The sequence below is a fragment of the Gallinula chloropus genome, assembly GCF_964237585.1.
Source record: "Gallinula chloropus genome assembly, chromosome: 3".
NCBI classification, from domain to species: Eukaryota; Metazoa; Chordata; class Aves; order Gruiformes; family Rallidae; genus Gallinula; species Gallinula chloropus.
Window position 1 is genome coordinate 85846460 of NC_140087.1, and position 16044 is coordinate 85862503.

The 16044-nt window shown below is 41.4% G+C and overlaps 1 protein-coding gene across 1 annotated transcript in view; it reads right to left on the reverse strand.

Moving 5' to 3' along the window:
• CFAP61 (cilia and flagella associated protein 61) overlaps positions 1–16044 on the reverse strand; it is a gene marked incomplete at both ends in the record, with an annotated part of 89923 nt that overhangs the window by 73066 nt on the left and 813 nt on the right. Inside the window, 6 exons of the mRNA XM_084261147.1 lie at positions 3638–3791; positions 5796–5928; positions 10721–10847; positions 11955–12022; positions 12973–13049; positions 15422–15572. Coding sequence (XP_084117273.1) covers positions 3638–3791; positions 5796–5928; positions 10721–10847; positions 11955–12022; positions 12973–13049; positions 15422–15572 — 710 coding nt within the window. The remainder of the gene's footprint in view (positions 1–3637; positions 3792–5795; positions 5929–10720; positions 10848–11954; positions 12023–12972; positions 13050–15421; positions 15573–16044) is intronic.

Sequence of the window (16044 nt, forward strand, 5' to 3'; positions counted from 1 at the left end):
TGAAAAATCTGTTGTCAGGAAATCTGCTCCTCTGTCAGCAGAAAAGAAGGCAGAGGCAATGTACACAGCAAGAAGGAACGCAGGGGTTGGAGATCCTGGTTTCTCCAGGGGTACCACAGATGTGAGACTTCACAGAAATGATCAAATGTCATCTTGATTAACCCAGCTACATTTCTCATTATAAACAGCCTTGCAGGTGTCAGAAGTTAATTAATACAAGCCTCTAGTTGTCATGTAAATATTGGTATGTTGTTCCTGACTTTACACTAAAACGAAACCCCTTAATGGCTCTGCCATCCACTCCTGTCAGATGTAGCTGCATTACTGTTTACACACACGCTGCACACCAGCCACTGGGAAGAACATAAATATTGTTGCACTAGATGGAGTGAGGAACACGAACAAAGACAGAAATCAAAATAATCCAGTGATTGCTGGATTGTTAGCGGAGGTAACAGTCAGCAGGATCGAGAAGCCAGTTCACCATGAAGCCTGATGAAAAGCCCTTGAATCATTCCCACAGCATCATAATGTTTTCTAGCCACTAATTCGTGACACCATATAGAGTAACAACCAAATTACTGTAATTACCCTGAAACGTAAGTGGCATATCAATATTGTGTTAAAGACAGATTTTTGTATACTCTTTCATTATTATTCAGTATTACATTTTGAAAGGAAAAATAGCATCAACCTGGGGTCTCTACTTACAAGCTGAAGAGCTTGAAAAAATATTCTTATATTTTGGGGTTTGGTTTTTTAATGTGGGAACAAAAAATTGCTGTACAAAGGAATGCAGCTTGCATTTTAAGTTCTCAGCCCTCCAATTCATTACAACAAAGTCTACATCCTCCATTGACACAAGGTGTCTACTGAACCCTCACTGCCTTCACATCAAGGGACAAGAATTTGGCAGCAACTCTCCAATATACTAGCCTGTGGAAATGGTGCAATCGTTACGACAGCATTCACATAACCCCACATTTGGTAGACAGCATAACTAAATTACATATGACCGACACTATAATAAACCCCAAGGATTTAGGCTGGCCTTTATATTGGAAAGGCTTAACAGTGGACTGCAGGGATGCAGCTCTGATACAGGCTCTCCATTTACCAAACAAAACAAGAAAAAACCAAAGACAATTCTCTTTTCAAATTACATTTTTAATTAAAATGAAAAAGTGAGGAAGGGAACTGTGCTTAATGAGTTGGCTGGAGTTTTGTTTTGGTTTTTTGAGAGTGGTGTTTGGTTTTTTTCTGTAAAATCCTTTATTAAAACAGTGGGCTCTTTCAAAAAAAAAAAAAAAACAAAACAAAAACCCAAACAACACACAAACAAAAAAAACATCCCACAAAACACAAAAATATTATATATTACTGCTTTCCCCAGAAGTTCTCATTAATGAATACAGAAATTAATTTGGAGTCACATCTCATACAACTATGAAACCCAAATCGGAGGAAAAGGGCTTTTCATTAAAGCTGCTCAAAAAACATGGACTTTTTTTTTTTATAGTCATTACTCAAATGTTTAACAAGCAACAAAAAGAAAAGCTTTTATCAAATGTCTATCATATAAAGCATATGTTTGCAACAAAGCACAACAAACTTCTGTGAGGTGGGACAAGCTAATGCCCTACTGAACTGCTATTAGAAACCAGTGTAACAGCAGTAACACTTGGGACTTCCCATGTTTCCCTTTCTCTGAAATTCAACTACCACAGCCTTTAGCTTCATCTCTCTCCTGTGGGGCATACTGGGCAGGTACAAACAGTATCATAAAACGTTCCAGGACAATCACCACTTCTGAATGTATTCCATCATTTTTTGTTTATATTCTAAAGTGTGCAAAACTACAAACATTTTAATTATTACACCGTGATAACAGATTTAATATTCCTGAGCAATTGTATAGTCACAAGCTAACTCTCATTTTACTACTAAATTTCTAGTGTTTCTTTCTCTCTAGGAATAGTACCAGGGTACTATTGCTTATGAAACTCAAGTTCCTTCCTGGGCATCCGAAACCATCAGCAATTTGTGCTCACGCTACCTGAAAAACCCCACAAGCACTTCTACCTTTGCCATTCCAAACAGAGGGATACTGCTGCTTTTAGAAACCTTACCTGAAGGAAACACACAGGTTACAAACTAGTATCAACCACCATGACTAATGTAGGTTTTTAAACAGAGAGGAGAAAAAGCAACAAATGTGGGAGCCCGCTATGGATGCTGGATTGACGAGTCACACAGGAACCTGAATACAACAGTTGTTTATGTCAAGCTTTCACAATTCTAAGAGTCTCATATACTTCCTAAACTTTAATAAATGTGTACTGTTGTAAACAGCTGCATTGTCAAACCTGTCCCCACATCCTGATGAAAAGGCTCGAGAGCCCAGAATCTGGACAAAAGGCAGGCCTACAGACAAGGAGAGCACACCAAAGTACCTAAGGGTTGTACCAGCTCCAGGGAACAGCCACAGACCGGGTGAGGGATCACTGAGGGTCATCTTGTCAAAGCTCTCTGCTCAAGCTGGGTCACCTAGAGCAGGACTGCATTCCAACTAGTTTTCAGAAGAGACTACTGCCAGTGCTCTTTCTGCCTCGCTCCATCTCATTTCTGTTTGTACATCTGTCTGTCACCTACTCTGAAATACTACTCCTGTAACTTAGGGAGCACAGAATGACACAGGAGGAGATAGCTGGCTTCCTTCAGCTCTTATTTGCAAGATGCTTCTTTGCAGGGGCGGGGAAGTCTATAAGAGCAGCTACAAGGCTATTTTTTTCTTTCCCTTTTCTACTCTGTGACTGTCAGCCCTGAGATACCAGCTGGTGACTGCTCTGTAGCTCCCTAGCTGCCTTTTTTGCCTGCTGCTTTGTGTCCAGACAAGCAGATACACAACAGCCTAATGGTGGGGTTTTTTAATTCTATTACTGATAATTAGTAGATAGCAAAACGTTGCCCTTCTGCACAAAAAGCCCTTTGACGCTGAAAAATAAAGATGACAACAGTAAATCATTTACATGACACTTCTGCTCCACAAACAGGTGACACATTCATGTTACTGGTTTTTATCATCTGCAGTAAAGTGGCTCGTAGATGCGTGGTTGTATCATGGCCAGTACAAAAATAGAGACAGTCCCCGATCTCCCAAAATCTTGTAACTTGGAAGACTGCAAACAACAAGCAACACGAGGCAGGTTCGACCACAAGGAATGAAGATGACACGAGTCAATGGGACAACACCATACACAGCTGACCAGCTGCTTAGCTACCAACAGACACTAAAACCAGATTTAAAAATTAAATCTTTAATTAATAGTGCAACTATAGCTGACTGATAGAAAAAACAACCCAATGCTTTAGCTTTCCAAAGCTTGAAGCCTAGGTTTATCCTATACCTGGTATAGACCAGCTCCCCACAAACAACCATCACATCTGAGTCAGAGACCAGGGCTATCAAAATTTCTCTCCTGAATTAAAAAACACCAGGCAACTACCTCCAAAATAGGTAGCTTAATTTGCATTTTCTCATTAGTAAATCTATATCGTCTTCAACCTTTTGTAAAACCTACTCAGCATTAAAAATAAATGCACCTTGAATCCCTCCAGCATTTTAGAATACAGATACCTTCCTGAATTCTTGGCTTCTGTGGCATTTGGAGAATATCTTCAGGATGTGGTTTACAGAGTCCGTGGAAAGGCCCCAAGTCAAAACACTCTTGAAGCAAGGCAACATCTATTTGAGAACATAAGCTCATGAATCCTACTGCAATGTCACCATCCTGAAATACAGAAGCAAAGCCACACGTATGTAAGACTTAAGCATGTGATTTTAGATCAGGACAACAACAAAAAAATTGAACAAAAAAATTTCTGAACAAAAGTTAGTGTTCCATCTCTGTCTCTGTGTAACAAAAGTATAGAGGAACTGTTTCAGCAAACAGCAGAGATCCTTACTTTTTCCCCCCTTGCAGGTGTATATTAGGGCCTCTATATTAAATGCTGTAATTCTTTTGCTAGCTATGACTTGCAAGAGTGTTAGGATTATATATACAGACCAACTAATGACCTGCTGTTCCAATTAAACATCTGTTACAGTAAATAAACGTAGACCTTTTAACTACACACCTCCAAAAACGTGTATTTTTTCTTTAACTTCAAGTGCAGCTAAAGGAAAACCTGGATTTAGCTAGCCATAATGGTCAACTAATTACTGGACACTGTAAATGAAATTTTACTCAAACCGAAACCCGTGTTTTATTTTCCTATGAAATGGATTAATTCAAGAAACTGTTTCTATACCATATAATCACTATCTAATACAGTATGCAGTGTACATTACTTGCAGGAGTTACATATGCTGAATATTTTCACATTCTGAAAAAAATTAAAGAACTAGTCTTTAAAAAAACCCTACCCTGCCAAGTATGAAAACGACAAGATGCCTGCAACACTGAAATGGCACATTACTCTGATTATTACTGAAAGCTTCCAGAAAGTTTCAGTCTTCAGAAAGAAAAAGAGAATTGGCATGCTGGAGGTTTGCAGGCTTTAAGCTAAAATGAGCCTAGAAGGAAGCTCTTCAATTTTTAGTACTACAGGCAACTTTCTGGTGAAACACATAATCAAAAATGTTTTCGTCCCTAATACACATAATGAAAGCCTCCTGTATAAACAAAATGGAAACTCAATGGCTAGATTTGGGTAGCTGTTTTATCAGGCCATCACAGCACTCCAATAAATTTTAAAAAAGTTTTGTATTCTTCCCCCCCCCTCAAACAACAAGTGATTGTTTGTTTGCCTTGTTTGCGTAACCGAACAAAAGCTGGGTCGCTGCAGTTGTCTGGCTGCTATGTAATTTTAGGCCCAAGGCTCAGCAGAGGCTGATTAACCAATCCATCTACCATATGTGCAAAAAGAGGTTGCCAGCTTCATTCTCTGCAGGGAAAATTGGCATCTATCTTGGTTCGCATGGAGGTGTCTTTCCAATCTGCAGCAGCAGCGGCAAGTATAAACCATGAGGGCCTGAAACACCTTTTGCTGGTATCGTATTGAGCTATAAATGTGCCACTGAAATGTATTATTTATCCAGATAGCCCTTTGTAATGTGCTATTACACTAATGGTTTATTGTTTCCCGTTTGGCTTCCAATAGTAGTGATTACATGTTAAGGTTTTATAAAAATCATTTGCTATAGAGAGCAGATTTCTGGAATTAAGTGGGTTATGTTTCTTATCAGCTTACAACACGACACGCAATTGCTAACACATGAAAACGTTAACAGGATATTTTCAGCAGGAGAACTACTACACCTCTTTTTTATTTAAATTAATTCCTGGGTTTCTGTCTTCAATTCAGAAAAGATCTGAGAGACTGAGACAGGAGATGGGGAAAAAAAACACTACAGCATTTTTAACTGTGAAAGTATTACTGGACACTAGCTTTCACATGCAATGTTAATTTTCACCAGGAATAAAAGCTAGTCACCTATAACACAAACATCTGCAATGGTAACATGGTTTCTTCAAGATGGTCTGCTCCAATTCCATGAAAACGATTAACACAATTACTGGGAATTGCCACTTCGTTCTCTTAACTGGACATACCACTCCTTAAGAAAGACACAAAATATGTGGGGAGGACACCATGAGTGTGCAGATCGCGAATTCTACCATCCAAAAGTGAGCTTGCTCCTTTTCCTCACTGAGCTGCAGCATGAGCTGTCACTCACATGTGAAATCGCTGATGTTAAAATTAGATAAAAACAGAGCTCACAAAAGACTGACCTCACAAACAACAGCCTGATTTTCTTCATCTTGATGTTCTAGGAGATCTGGAAGGAAACATTCATTATAGATTTCTTTCAGAGTCTCACTCTGACGTGTCCAAATTGGCATGAGATCGTCATAATCTTCCAGCCTATAAGAGAAGAGATTAGGCAATATTCTAAAACTCTGCCATTAATAGGTCCTGATACTTCAGTTCTGCCCCATTAGCATATGGACAAACATTACAAATACCTGATCCAAAGCTTCCAGCCACAGATAACTAATTTCACCTAGGACACTTTCCCAAAGCACACTACTAAGCTGGGAGCCTCAGTGCCAGAGGAGAAGCAGATCCACTTCCAAAAGCCAGCACAACCAACCTAGGGTCTGGATCGCCCAACAGAGCTGCTTGCCTTTCCATAACAAGATACAAGCGCAGCCCAGTTCAAAATTGTCTTGCCTGAGGCATGTCAGGCCAGGTGGACTTGGGCTTTAGGCCTCATTTAAAGTAACTGTATTCAGTGAGCCCAATCATCAGTTGGTTGGAGTTGGCAGAGATCTCAAAAAGCAACACCAGGGCAATTTAGAAAATCAGTTCTTTAAAAAAATAGTGCCTTCCTGTATGGGCGAAACAGTGTGGAGTAGTGGCTAGATTACTGTCATTACACGCAGCAGTGTGGGAGTCACCTGGCGGAAAGCGAGCCATTATGCCTTTGTAAGGTCAAGTTAATGCTCCACCATTGAAAAAGATACAAAGGCCAAAGTGCGATTATTCTTCCCTCTGCCTCCTGAAAGGCTTTCTGCATCGGTGGGAACCAGTCTCTGCCGCTCCGGTCTGTCCCCACGCTGCCAGAGCCCACTGGCAGTCCGTCCATGTTTTGGTGTGGGCCTCGTACAGGCCCCAAGCTGCGCGGGTTTTTATTTAAATAGGCAAGAGGGGCTCTTTCCCATTGAACTTTAACGATGTTAATTATTAACCAGGATCACCACACGTCTTCACAAGAAGTTTCAGTGCTTTTACCAGCGCAATGAAGGAATTCATCAGTGGTACGAGCTGCGACGGCAGCGCAAAGGCCAAAGGCAAGCCAGCTACAACACAGGGCTGCTTTCAGTAGGATGAAGAAACCATTTTTTTTCCCTTGATCTATCTGAAAAGTGCAAGAACTAAGGGATCCAACCAGGAAATCCGCAGCTAGAAAAGCAGTGGGAAAAGTGGGTCTGTGGTGACTGGAGGTCAGGAGGAATGACTTTTGAGACCAGGTAAGGAAGCCCTTTCTCCTCAGTGCCATAAGCGGGCGCTTGGTCACCTCAGTTCTCACAGGCACAAACACACGAGGAGAAGGACGAGCCCCACCGGATAACGGAATTAAACAAGGCACTTCATCAAGCGCAGGCACACACTCATGCTTCCGGACACAACAGACACCTGCGTGGGTGGCTCCTCGGAGGCAGCCAGCTGCACCCCTAGGTCGGAGCAGCCGGCCCGGACACCTGCCTTGGTGCCCATTGGCTGCCCCGCTCGGCCGGTGGGCCAAGCCTTCCGGGGCCCCCTTCCCCAGGCGGAGCTGCGGCCGGCGCTCTGCAGGGCGGGAAGCCGGCCGCCTCTTCCCGCCCGCAACCGTGCCGCAGGCCGGGCCCTCCGCCGACGGGGCGCTCCTGCCCTCTAGCGGCCACGGCCTGACCCGCTCCCCGTCAGGCTGCCGCCCACTACGAAGGCCGTCAGGAGGGCCGGTCTCCTTCGGGGATGGCCTGCTCCGTCTGCCAGGAACCTTCAATAGTTATTCTGACGAAGTGCAGTCGCCAGATTCCTCCATATAGGCTTTAAGAGGAGAAAGCCGACTTGAGAAACCAGTAGAGATTAATATCACCACTGCCCACTCAAAACTGGGCGGCAGGCTTCCAAGCCCCGCACTTTATCTGTCTTCACTGTTTCAGTGGCAGCCTTCCTAGCCATAAATTATATACAAAAAGAAAAAAAGTCGAGAAGGTATAACACACCATCAACTACTTGTTAGAAGACGCAACCAAAATGAAGTTCCAAGCACAATGAAACCCTGTGAAAAGCCGTTCACGTTCTTTGTGTCTCAAACCACGACAGCACTCTTCCCCCTCTTCACAGGCAGTGTCTCAAGGGAAAAGCTACAGGAAGAGTTTCTGTCACCAGAACTTCATTTCTTCACCGCAGTTAATTAGTATAGCAAAATCGAGAAGGTGTTAGGAAACCTCAACCCAACCAAACCAATATGGGGTAAAGGAATGGGTCTGTACACTAACTGAAACCTGTTGTTTGACTGGGCTAGATAATACACACACGCCGTTTCCGAACTCAGTGCTTTGCGGATTGCTCGAAGTCCCTTACAGTTCCACTCTGTGAAACTCAACGTGACACAAGGCCTCGCATCAAGATGCCAACAGCACTGCTGTCAGCTTGTGGTGTGTAGACACTGACCTTGTTACAGTCAGCGGGGGTCCGTGTAAGCCCATTTATCTCCCTGCACACTAGAAACTACAGGAACAGAACTATTGTCCATTTTCTGTTTAGTACCTTCCACCAGCACCAGTGTCTTCAAACAGAGGCAACAACAAAACACAGCAGCATTTTAACATGAAAATACCACAGATTCCTAGGCCACAGAACAAGCACAGTAAAGGCCAATTTGTGAGCTCTTACACGTAATGTACAAACCTGACAATGACAGGATCTAAAGATGAAGTTTGAGCAAGAAACTCAAATATAAAAGGTTAGCAGACTGCGTTCTGGCACACTGCAGATATACTTCACATCATGAAGGTCAGAGAAAGAGTAGCTTCAAAATTAATGGTTAAGCAAAGTATCAGTTTACAGCTTCTTTTTTCACTCCCTAAGCGAGGGAAGAGGGAACAGAGATTACCCTAATCTCCTATCATTGACCCAGAACATGTTGCTAGGCAGGTGGCTGGGGACAACATCCATAGATAAGTCTCTAAAGGGCTCCACTGAACGTTACTATGGATGCCAGTGAAGTACAAGGGTGAACGCAGAGGAAAAGGAAAGGCAAAGCGCCTATTGCAAACATAATTTACCCCGAGAATCTATTGATAGACAAAGTATGAATTTTTTATCACCAGATACTGTGTCATTTAAGAGAAACAACAGTTTCCTGGTTAGTTTTCTAGTCTGATTCTTTTTATTATTAAAGCAAATACTTCTTTTATTATTTATAACAACCTTCAGAAATCCCAGACAAGATGGTATCTCTTACATGGAATATTGATACGGCCTACACGACATTTTCAGTCAAATCCACTTCTTGATAATATCCAATGACCATCAAAAGAAAGAGTATCATTCAAATTGGATAAAAACCCAGGCATAGCAGTTGTAATCAAGACATACAGAAAAACTTAAATTGTCAGGTATTAATTCACCCAGTGATATATCCTCAGTATTGAGTTTCATTCACATATTGGTGGATGGCAGACAACCCAAAAGAAATACTCATAAAAAGTCTACAAATTGTAGATTAAGTTAGTATGCAGTCCTGGCTTTGGCTGGGACAGTTAGTTCTTCTTAGCAGCCGTGTATTTGTGCATCACTTGTTTTATACTTTCTTTTTATTACCCTCTTCCTTTGTTATCCTATTAAACTCTATGTATCTCAACCCACAAATTGGGGTAGTTTTTTTCTGCACCTCTTAGTGGAAGAGAGCATGAGTGATGTCTGTGCAGTGTTTAGTTACAGCTGGGATTAACCATGCCATACACAAATATAACACACTGAAATATCCAGACCTATAGCAGGACAGTGTGAGGCAGTCAGGGTCAGGCTTCAGATCTTCTTCTTAAAATGCTCAAATGTCAAGGAACAGGGATGCTTCAAACATTGACTAAAACTGTAGGATAAAGAGCACAAAATGCAGATTTGGCCTCTCTGGTAAAATGAATTATGTGTAAAGCAACAGAGGCAGGCTTCTGTCAGAATCCAGCCTGCAATGTCAGCATGAATTAACCCCTAAACAAACAGGTGTGGGTTTACCAGGCTAAGATACACCTCATGTAGCAGGACCATCTGTTAGCACGGCCTGATACAGAGCCACACATCAGTATCGCATGATAGCACGTCCCAGGGACATGCTTGTCCCTTGACTTCTGTTTCCACTACAGGGGCCAGAAACGCTAATTTCATCACAATCCTGCTACACAACCACCTAGCAACACTTACATTTACAGCAACAAAAGCAACTCCAGAATGAATCAGAATCAAATAAAATTACTGCTTTATAAAACATCACCCTACAGACACACTTCCTGCTGTGAAAAGGAAAACAAGCGAGCCAAAACGTGGCACCAGTTATGCTCCAGCCACGCTACAGGGAAACATCTGCACAGCAATGGCAGCATATACAGCCCAGCAATCTACACAGCAAAATGTAAAGCCCAATGGGATCAGAAACTGCACTTCTCAGAGAACATACAAAGTGCATATGCAGAAAACACTTTCCGACAGATCAAAGAGGATTACCCGTCATGTCAGTGGCTGCTGGAACTAGGGATTCTCTGCTCTTACTGGATTTTTTCAGGTAATAGGCCTTCCCATCCAGACTTTGCTCAACTGCTCAGAATATACCATAAGAGGAGAAAATTAAAAGTAATTTGGAATATGCTCCAAGAGACCTCAAAACTACATGCACTCACTAAAATACAGAGCAGTGCAATTAAGCCAGCAGAGTCACAGAACAACACCAACAAAGGACAATTTTCTTTCCGGGTAACAACCTAGTTTTAAAAAAATACATCTGATCTTACGATGAAATAGAATAAAACCAGCATAATCTTACAACTACTTCATTAGGTTATCAAGGAAAATCATGGCAGATACTAATGCTGTATTAAAAAAAACCCAGAATTTTCAAATGAACCCAGACTGAGCTGCTCATAGACGCAGAAGGAAGAGGCTGCGTTACCTTGCTTTGCGAACATACAGCCATGGGTGACACCGGTGTCTGGGGCACGCAAACAGGCTGAAGTTTGTATCCACTGCTGAACCTGGAGCGGTCCTCATCTTTTCAAAGACACTGCCCATGTCTGGCTCTGCGAAGGACAAAGATCTGTTAGGAGGAACAGAGAAACTTCCCTACAGAAACTTTTCAAAACTGCTTGAGGAAAATGGAGTTTTCAAGCAAGAAGCTGAAATGATAGTAGCATAAACCTGTGAAGGAACTGTCACTGGATTCATCTGTTAATTAACCCAGCAGCCCAAACCTGAATAAGCTTCAAAGCAACAGAAAAACCAGCCTTAGAACCAATGCTACATGCATTGCATCGCTTTGCTGGAGGGAGCTGACACTTGTTGCTAGGGTAGTTTGACAAAAGCCCTTACCAGTTAGTGTTCCCTGTCACTGCGAAGGCTTTTAGCATGACTTGGAGCCAAGGAACTGGTCTATCAGTAAAGGTGCCAGTTCGATTCAAATAAAGATCCAACCAGAAAAAATAATAAAAATTAAAAAAATAATCACTCATTAAGTATTTTCTGTTTGGGTTGTTAGTCAGAATTCCAGACAGAAATTCCAAGTCAAGTGCTGCTCTATGATTAAGATATGCACTCTCCATCTTTGCTCCTCTGCTCTAAAGGAAATAGCCCTTCTAACCCTCGCCAAGGTGCCCTCTCCCCACCTGGTACTCACTTGGCTAAAGAAAGCACCTGATGTGGCTGGCTCTGGTGTACAGGTGTGCTGCCTGGCTGACAGGCACGGATTCACATCTGTGTGACTCATGAATACAGGCACACGCCCCAAGTAGCACATCATGGTCTCTCAAAATGCAAGCACCCATTTCTATCTCTTGACTCTATTCAGCCAGAAATCTTCACAGAACTTACAGGAAATTATTCCCAAGATCTTCGCTCCCATTTGAAGTCCTATCTCATTCTGGCAAAGTCAAAGGAAGCAGGAGACAGATTGCTGAATGCACTGCTAGAGCAAACATGTAACTGCATAACCCTCTTTTACAAGGTATGTCCACTGTAATATGCTTTGAGTTTTGTTTTCTGTTTGTTTAGAAAGTGCTAACTGTTCAATATTTTAAAACACCCAACAAACTCAAACACACAAAAAGCCCATCTCTGTAGCACACGTTAATGATAACGAGATTTGAGAATGAGTTCACTATTTTATGAATAAAACAGTATTAAATTCTTACCTAAATTCTCATCAGCTGGTATGAAGAGAAGTATGAACTCCAACTCTGGTACTGTGATAAAAGCTCTCCTGTACAAATAACATGACTATTCAGTCTTCTACCATACACCCATACAGCAGATACAACAGAAAGTCTTTTAATATAAAATAAATATAAAAATTCTCCAGTGTCTCTAATCTGCCTTCACAAGTCATGTGACTCAAAAATTAAAACATTTTTGACAAATAAGATCATATGAAATGAACCTGAGCATTTTTATTTTTTATTTTACACCTTTTTTTCCCTCCGCTACCTTATTTCTCTCTTAATTTTCCTCATCCTTAGATTTCAAGCATCCTCCTTTTTATATCAGCTCCCCAGAGGTGAAAAATTAACGATGCCAGATCCCTGCTGGCAGATCCCTGACCTGGCATCTGGATGAGCTGACTTGACATGACAAAGTAACTGTAAATTCAGCAGCAAGTGCAAGTCACTGTTTACGTGAGTAGATTCTGAACTGTACCAAGTAACCCAAACAATGGCTACTTTTGAGTACTGAACTAAAGCAGCAATATATTGTGCTGTTTGCACCGTACCGTTTGCAGCCTTACCATACAACCTGTAGCCAACAAGCTATCAGCAGATTACCCAGGAACAAGCATATTCCAAAACATCTACAGCTTTTTAGCCCTCCTGCTTAGTCATGCACTTTGATTTTTACAAGTGGAAGTTTAGGGGGAGGAAGGTAATAATCAATCTGCCTTACAACTGCAGAACTATTTCTCTGGAAAAGTACTGCAGAATATACCTCAACACCACCAGGGAAGCACACTTGAAACTGTGACAGCTTGGTTTCAAAGCCAGCAGTGCACTTTCAATTAATACAAGGTTATGTTTTATTACCCTCTGAGACTGTTTAGATAGATACTTAATTCTGATCCAGCAATCACCTTACGGCATTCTTAAATTCCACAGTCTCTCCGAATGATGGCAGGAGAGTGCACATGCTTCACTACAGCAAAGCTACATATGAACTCACCTAACAATTTCTTGGGAGCATCCAGCTGCATATTCTTCTTTTGCCACAAAAAGATGCATGAACAGAGTGTTCAGAGGCTAGAGCACAAGGAACAAAAAATCTTAACACCATGCAGCTAATATTTATGACGCCAGCCCAAGGATTAGTATGCTCATTTCTTACCAGTACATACGATCTGCACCCAAAATACATAGCTTCACATACATACCTAACTTCAAAGCATGTGTGGACAGTTACAATTAAAGGACGTTTTGTATATCATGATTTGTGCTTCTGTAACATTTTTGATTTACATTCACCCTCCCTATTGTTTGACTACAACATAAATACACTGTTTCACATTTAAAAGCATTAACTCCAGACCAACAACGTTTTAATAACTACGACAATTAACAACTAAATCTTAAATACATTAAATGTTTGGCTGATAAAGGCATTCTTTCTGGGTCTTAAAACCCTAAAGCTCACATACTTTTCATACTCGTAAAATGTTTTTTTCTTTAAAAGAAGAAAGAGAAATTACATCAGCAGGTATTTAAATATTCAGCAGAAACAGGACAGACTAAAAGACATATTTACCCCGATAACCTGGAAAACACTAGCAAAGGGAAACCCTTATGCTGGAATGGAAATGGGGAAAACCTGAGGTATTCTGATTAGTTTAATATTCAACTAAAATATGACAGCTAGAGTGACCAATAAATTTCAGCAACCTCAGAGCAAAAATGATTTTAATAGAGGCTGTAAATATGGACCAGTACGAAGACAGCAGGCTGTTGTAATGAATAAACATAAAACCCCATTTCTAAGAAAATCAAAAAGACTTTTCCTATTTGTTTGGTTTTTAAATGCAAAACAAATGACAAAAAATAAAGAACGTCCTGTTCTTACAGTGCAAGAGGCAGCCCAGGAGGCAAGATTTGGCCTTCAAGTGTTTCTGAATAGTGGTGGTAACCAGGTAATCCTGTAAAGCATCTACACTAATTAAATTCTGCACAAGCCAATGCCTGATTTAGACCTTTAAGCTACCTTATAATTTCTGTGCTCTAGAAAAGACTTGTCAGCTAGACCTAAGAAATTCTATTTTAAAGATTATTTCAATTTCCTGAAGCACATCTGCATGGATTTAACCATCAGTTAACCAACAGTATCTCATCTAGCTACCACGCAGAACAGGTTAAGTGCGTAAGTGTAACACGTGTACCAAACCTTCTGCACATCTTTTAGAAAATAATCTCCATTCTAGGGGAAAAAAGAAAGAAAGAAAGAAAAAAAAACCCAGTTGCTCTGCTACTTGTCAGTGTTCCAAAGTACATCTCACTCGGGTTTGAGTGGTAATTCCTCACACGCTCGAGCTCTTTTTTCCCAATCCCTTCTCTTTGTGTGCCCCTGCACTCCCAAGTCAGCTGCAGCGTGGCTGCAGGAGACATTGTCAAGCAGGCTGCCCGAGGAAGAGCTCGCAGAACTGACAGCGCAGCCCAGCCCGAGCCGAGCAGCTGCAGCTGCACAGTGAATGAAGCGGTTGTGCCTGCAATATGCCTGTACACAAAGTACTGTTCAAGCCACAAAGAAAACAGATTACAAGAAAATTACATGTTTTTTTTCTGTACTCCCTTTGGCTGTAATAATTTTGTTTCTTTTAACGGCACACAGCATTTTCAAGTTCAATTGCTGTATTTGTCAGTTTTTCTGCATCACCCAGAACAGCACTGGAAAACTGCTGAACAAACCATCTACAGATAATTTCAGTATTGCAAATACTTTATCCTGGCTTTTGAATGTTTGTGGTTAACATTTTCCACCTTTTTTTTCAAGAATGGCAAGATCTAGTTCCTCGCTGCATTGAGCAATGGGCAGCATTTGAATCCTGAACTTCCAAGTGCCTGTTTCTAGTCCCTAATTCCTAAGAATAATACATAAATTTGGATGACTGGCCCCATACAGCCATCTCCACAGCAGCACAAAAGAAGATCACTCCAACACCAAGAGGATGTTGTCTTCCTCTCAATGTAGTCACTACCCTTCAAGCAGAGGTACACTCCCCCTACCCCTTACTCCTCCTCGGAAGCCATGAGACTTGCATGTAGTTCTGGAAAACAGCCAGGTGAGAAATGAAGATTCCAGTTCCCTTACAGTGAGAAGGGCCTTGGAGTGAGGACTCCACCTCCCAGGTAAATGTTCTTTTGGTGACAGCTGTGACTGACACCACTCAGTGCTAGTACAACACATCAGATGTTCTACCACATCTGGCAAAGAACAAACTCCTGTTCTCTAACTGTATGTCATCCTTACAGCTACCTTCAGTTACCATAGTGGCAAGAGCACAGGTATTCATGAACTGTTGAGCACCTGCGGGTTTAGTACAGAATCTGATTATCACCTTCAGCACAAATGCCTCAACCCTACCTAAAATAGATTTTAGGTGCCTGGGAATATTTAATTTACTTACAGTGCATTTATTGTTAATGTAGTTTTCATGTAAGAACGGTTCCCAGTCAGACTGATCAGTGATATTCCAATTTGGATAGTCCAGAAAGACAGCATGGGCTATAGCCTCATTCTTCTCATTGCAGAGCGTCAAAGCAAGGTTAGATTTCTCTCTGTGAAAACAGAAGTTGAAGAAACTCCATGGAGAAAAGTGACTATCAATTCGACCTGTCAGACTAGCAAGATTGACCATGTTCAAAAGTGCTCCCAGGATCAGACTTCAATAAAACTTCATTGCCCGCATCCCAACTTGACACCATTCCTTCAATTCCAAATCTTCATTTAATGTGTTCTGACATTACAACAGTCCGTGTGATTTTTCAAATCCTCAATTATTATGACTTCGATATGCAAGACTTAATTGCTCCTCCTTCTTTTCATTTTTCTCCATGCATCTGAGTTTCTTTTCCCCCAAAGAGCTGGTAGCTGAGACTTGTGCCATTAGATCACGTGAAAAAAACCCTAAATGACCCATCAACATCTTACACAGCTTGTCTCTGCTGTTCATCACTGCACAGGAAGATGAAGTGTGGAAGGTTCATTGCTGTCTCCAGCATTGAAGACATGGTAACAGAAGAATCTGCA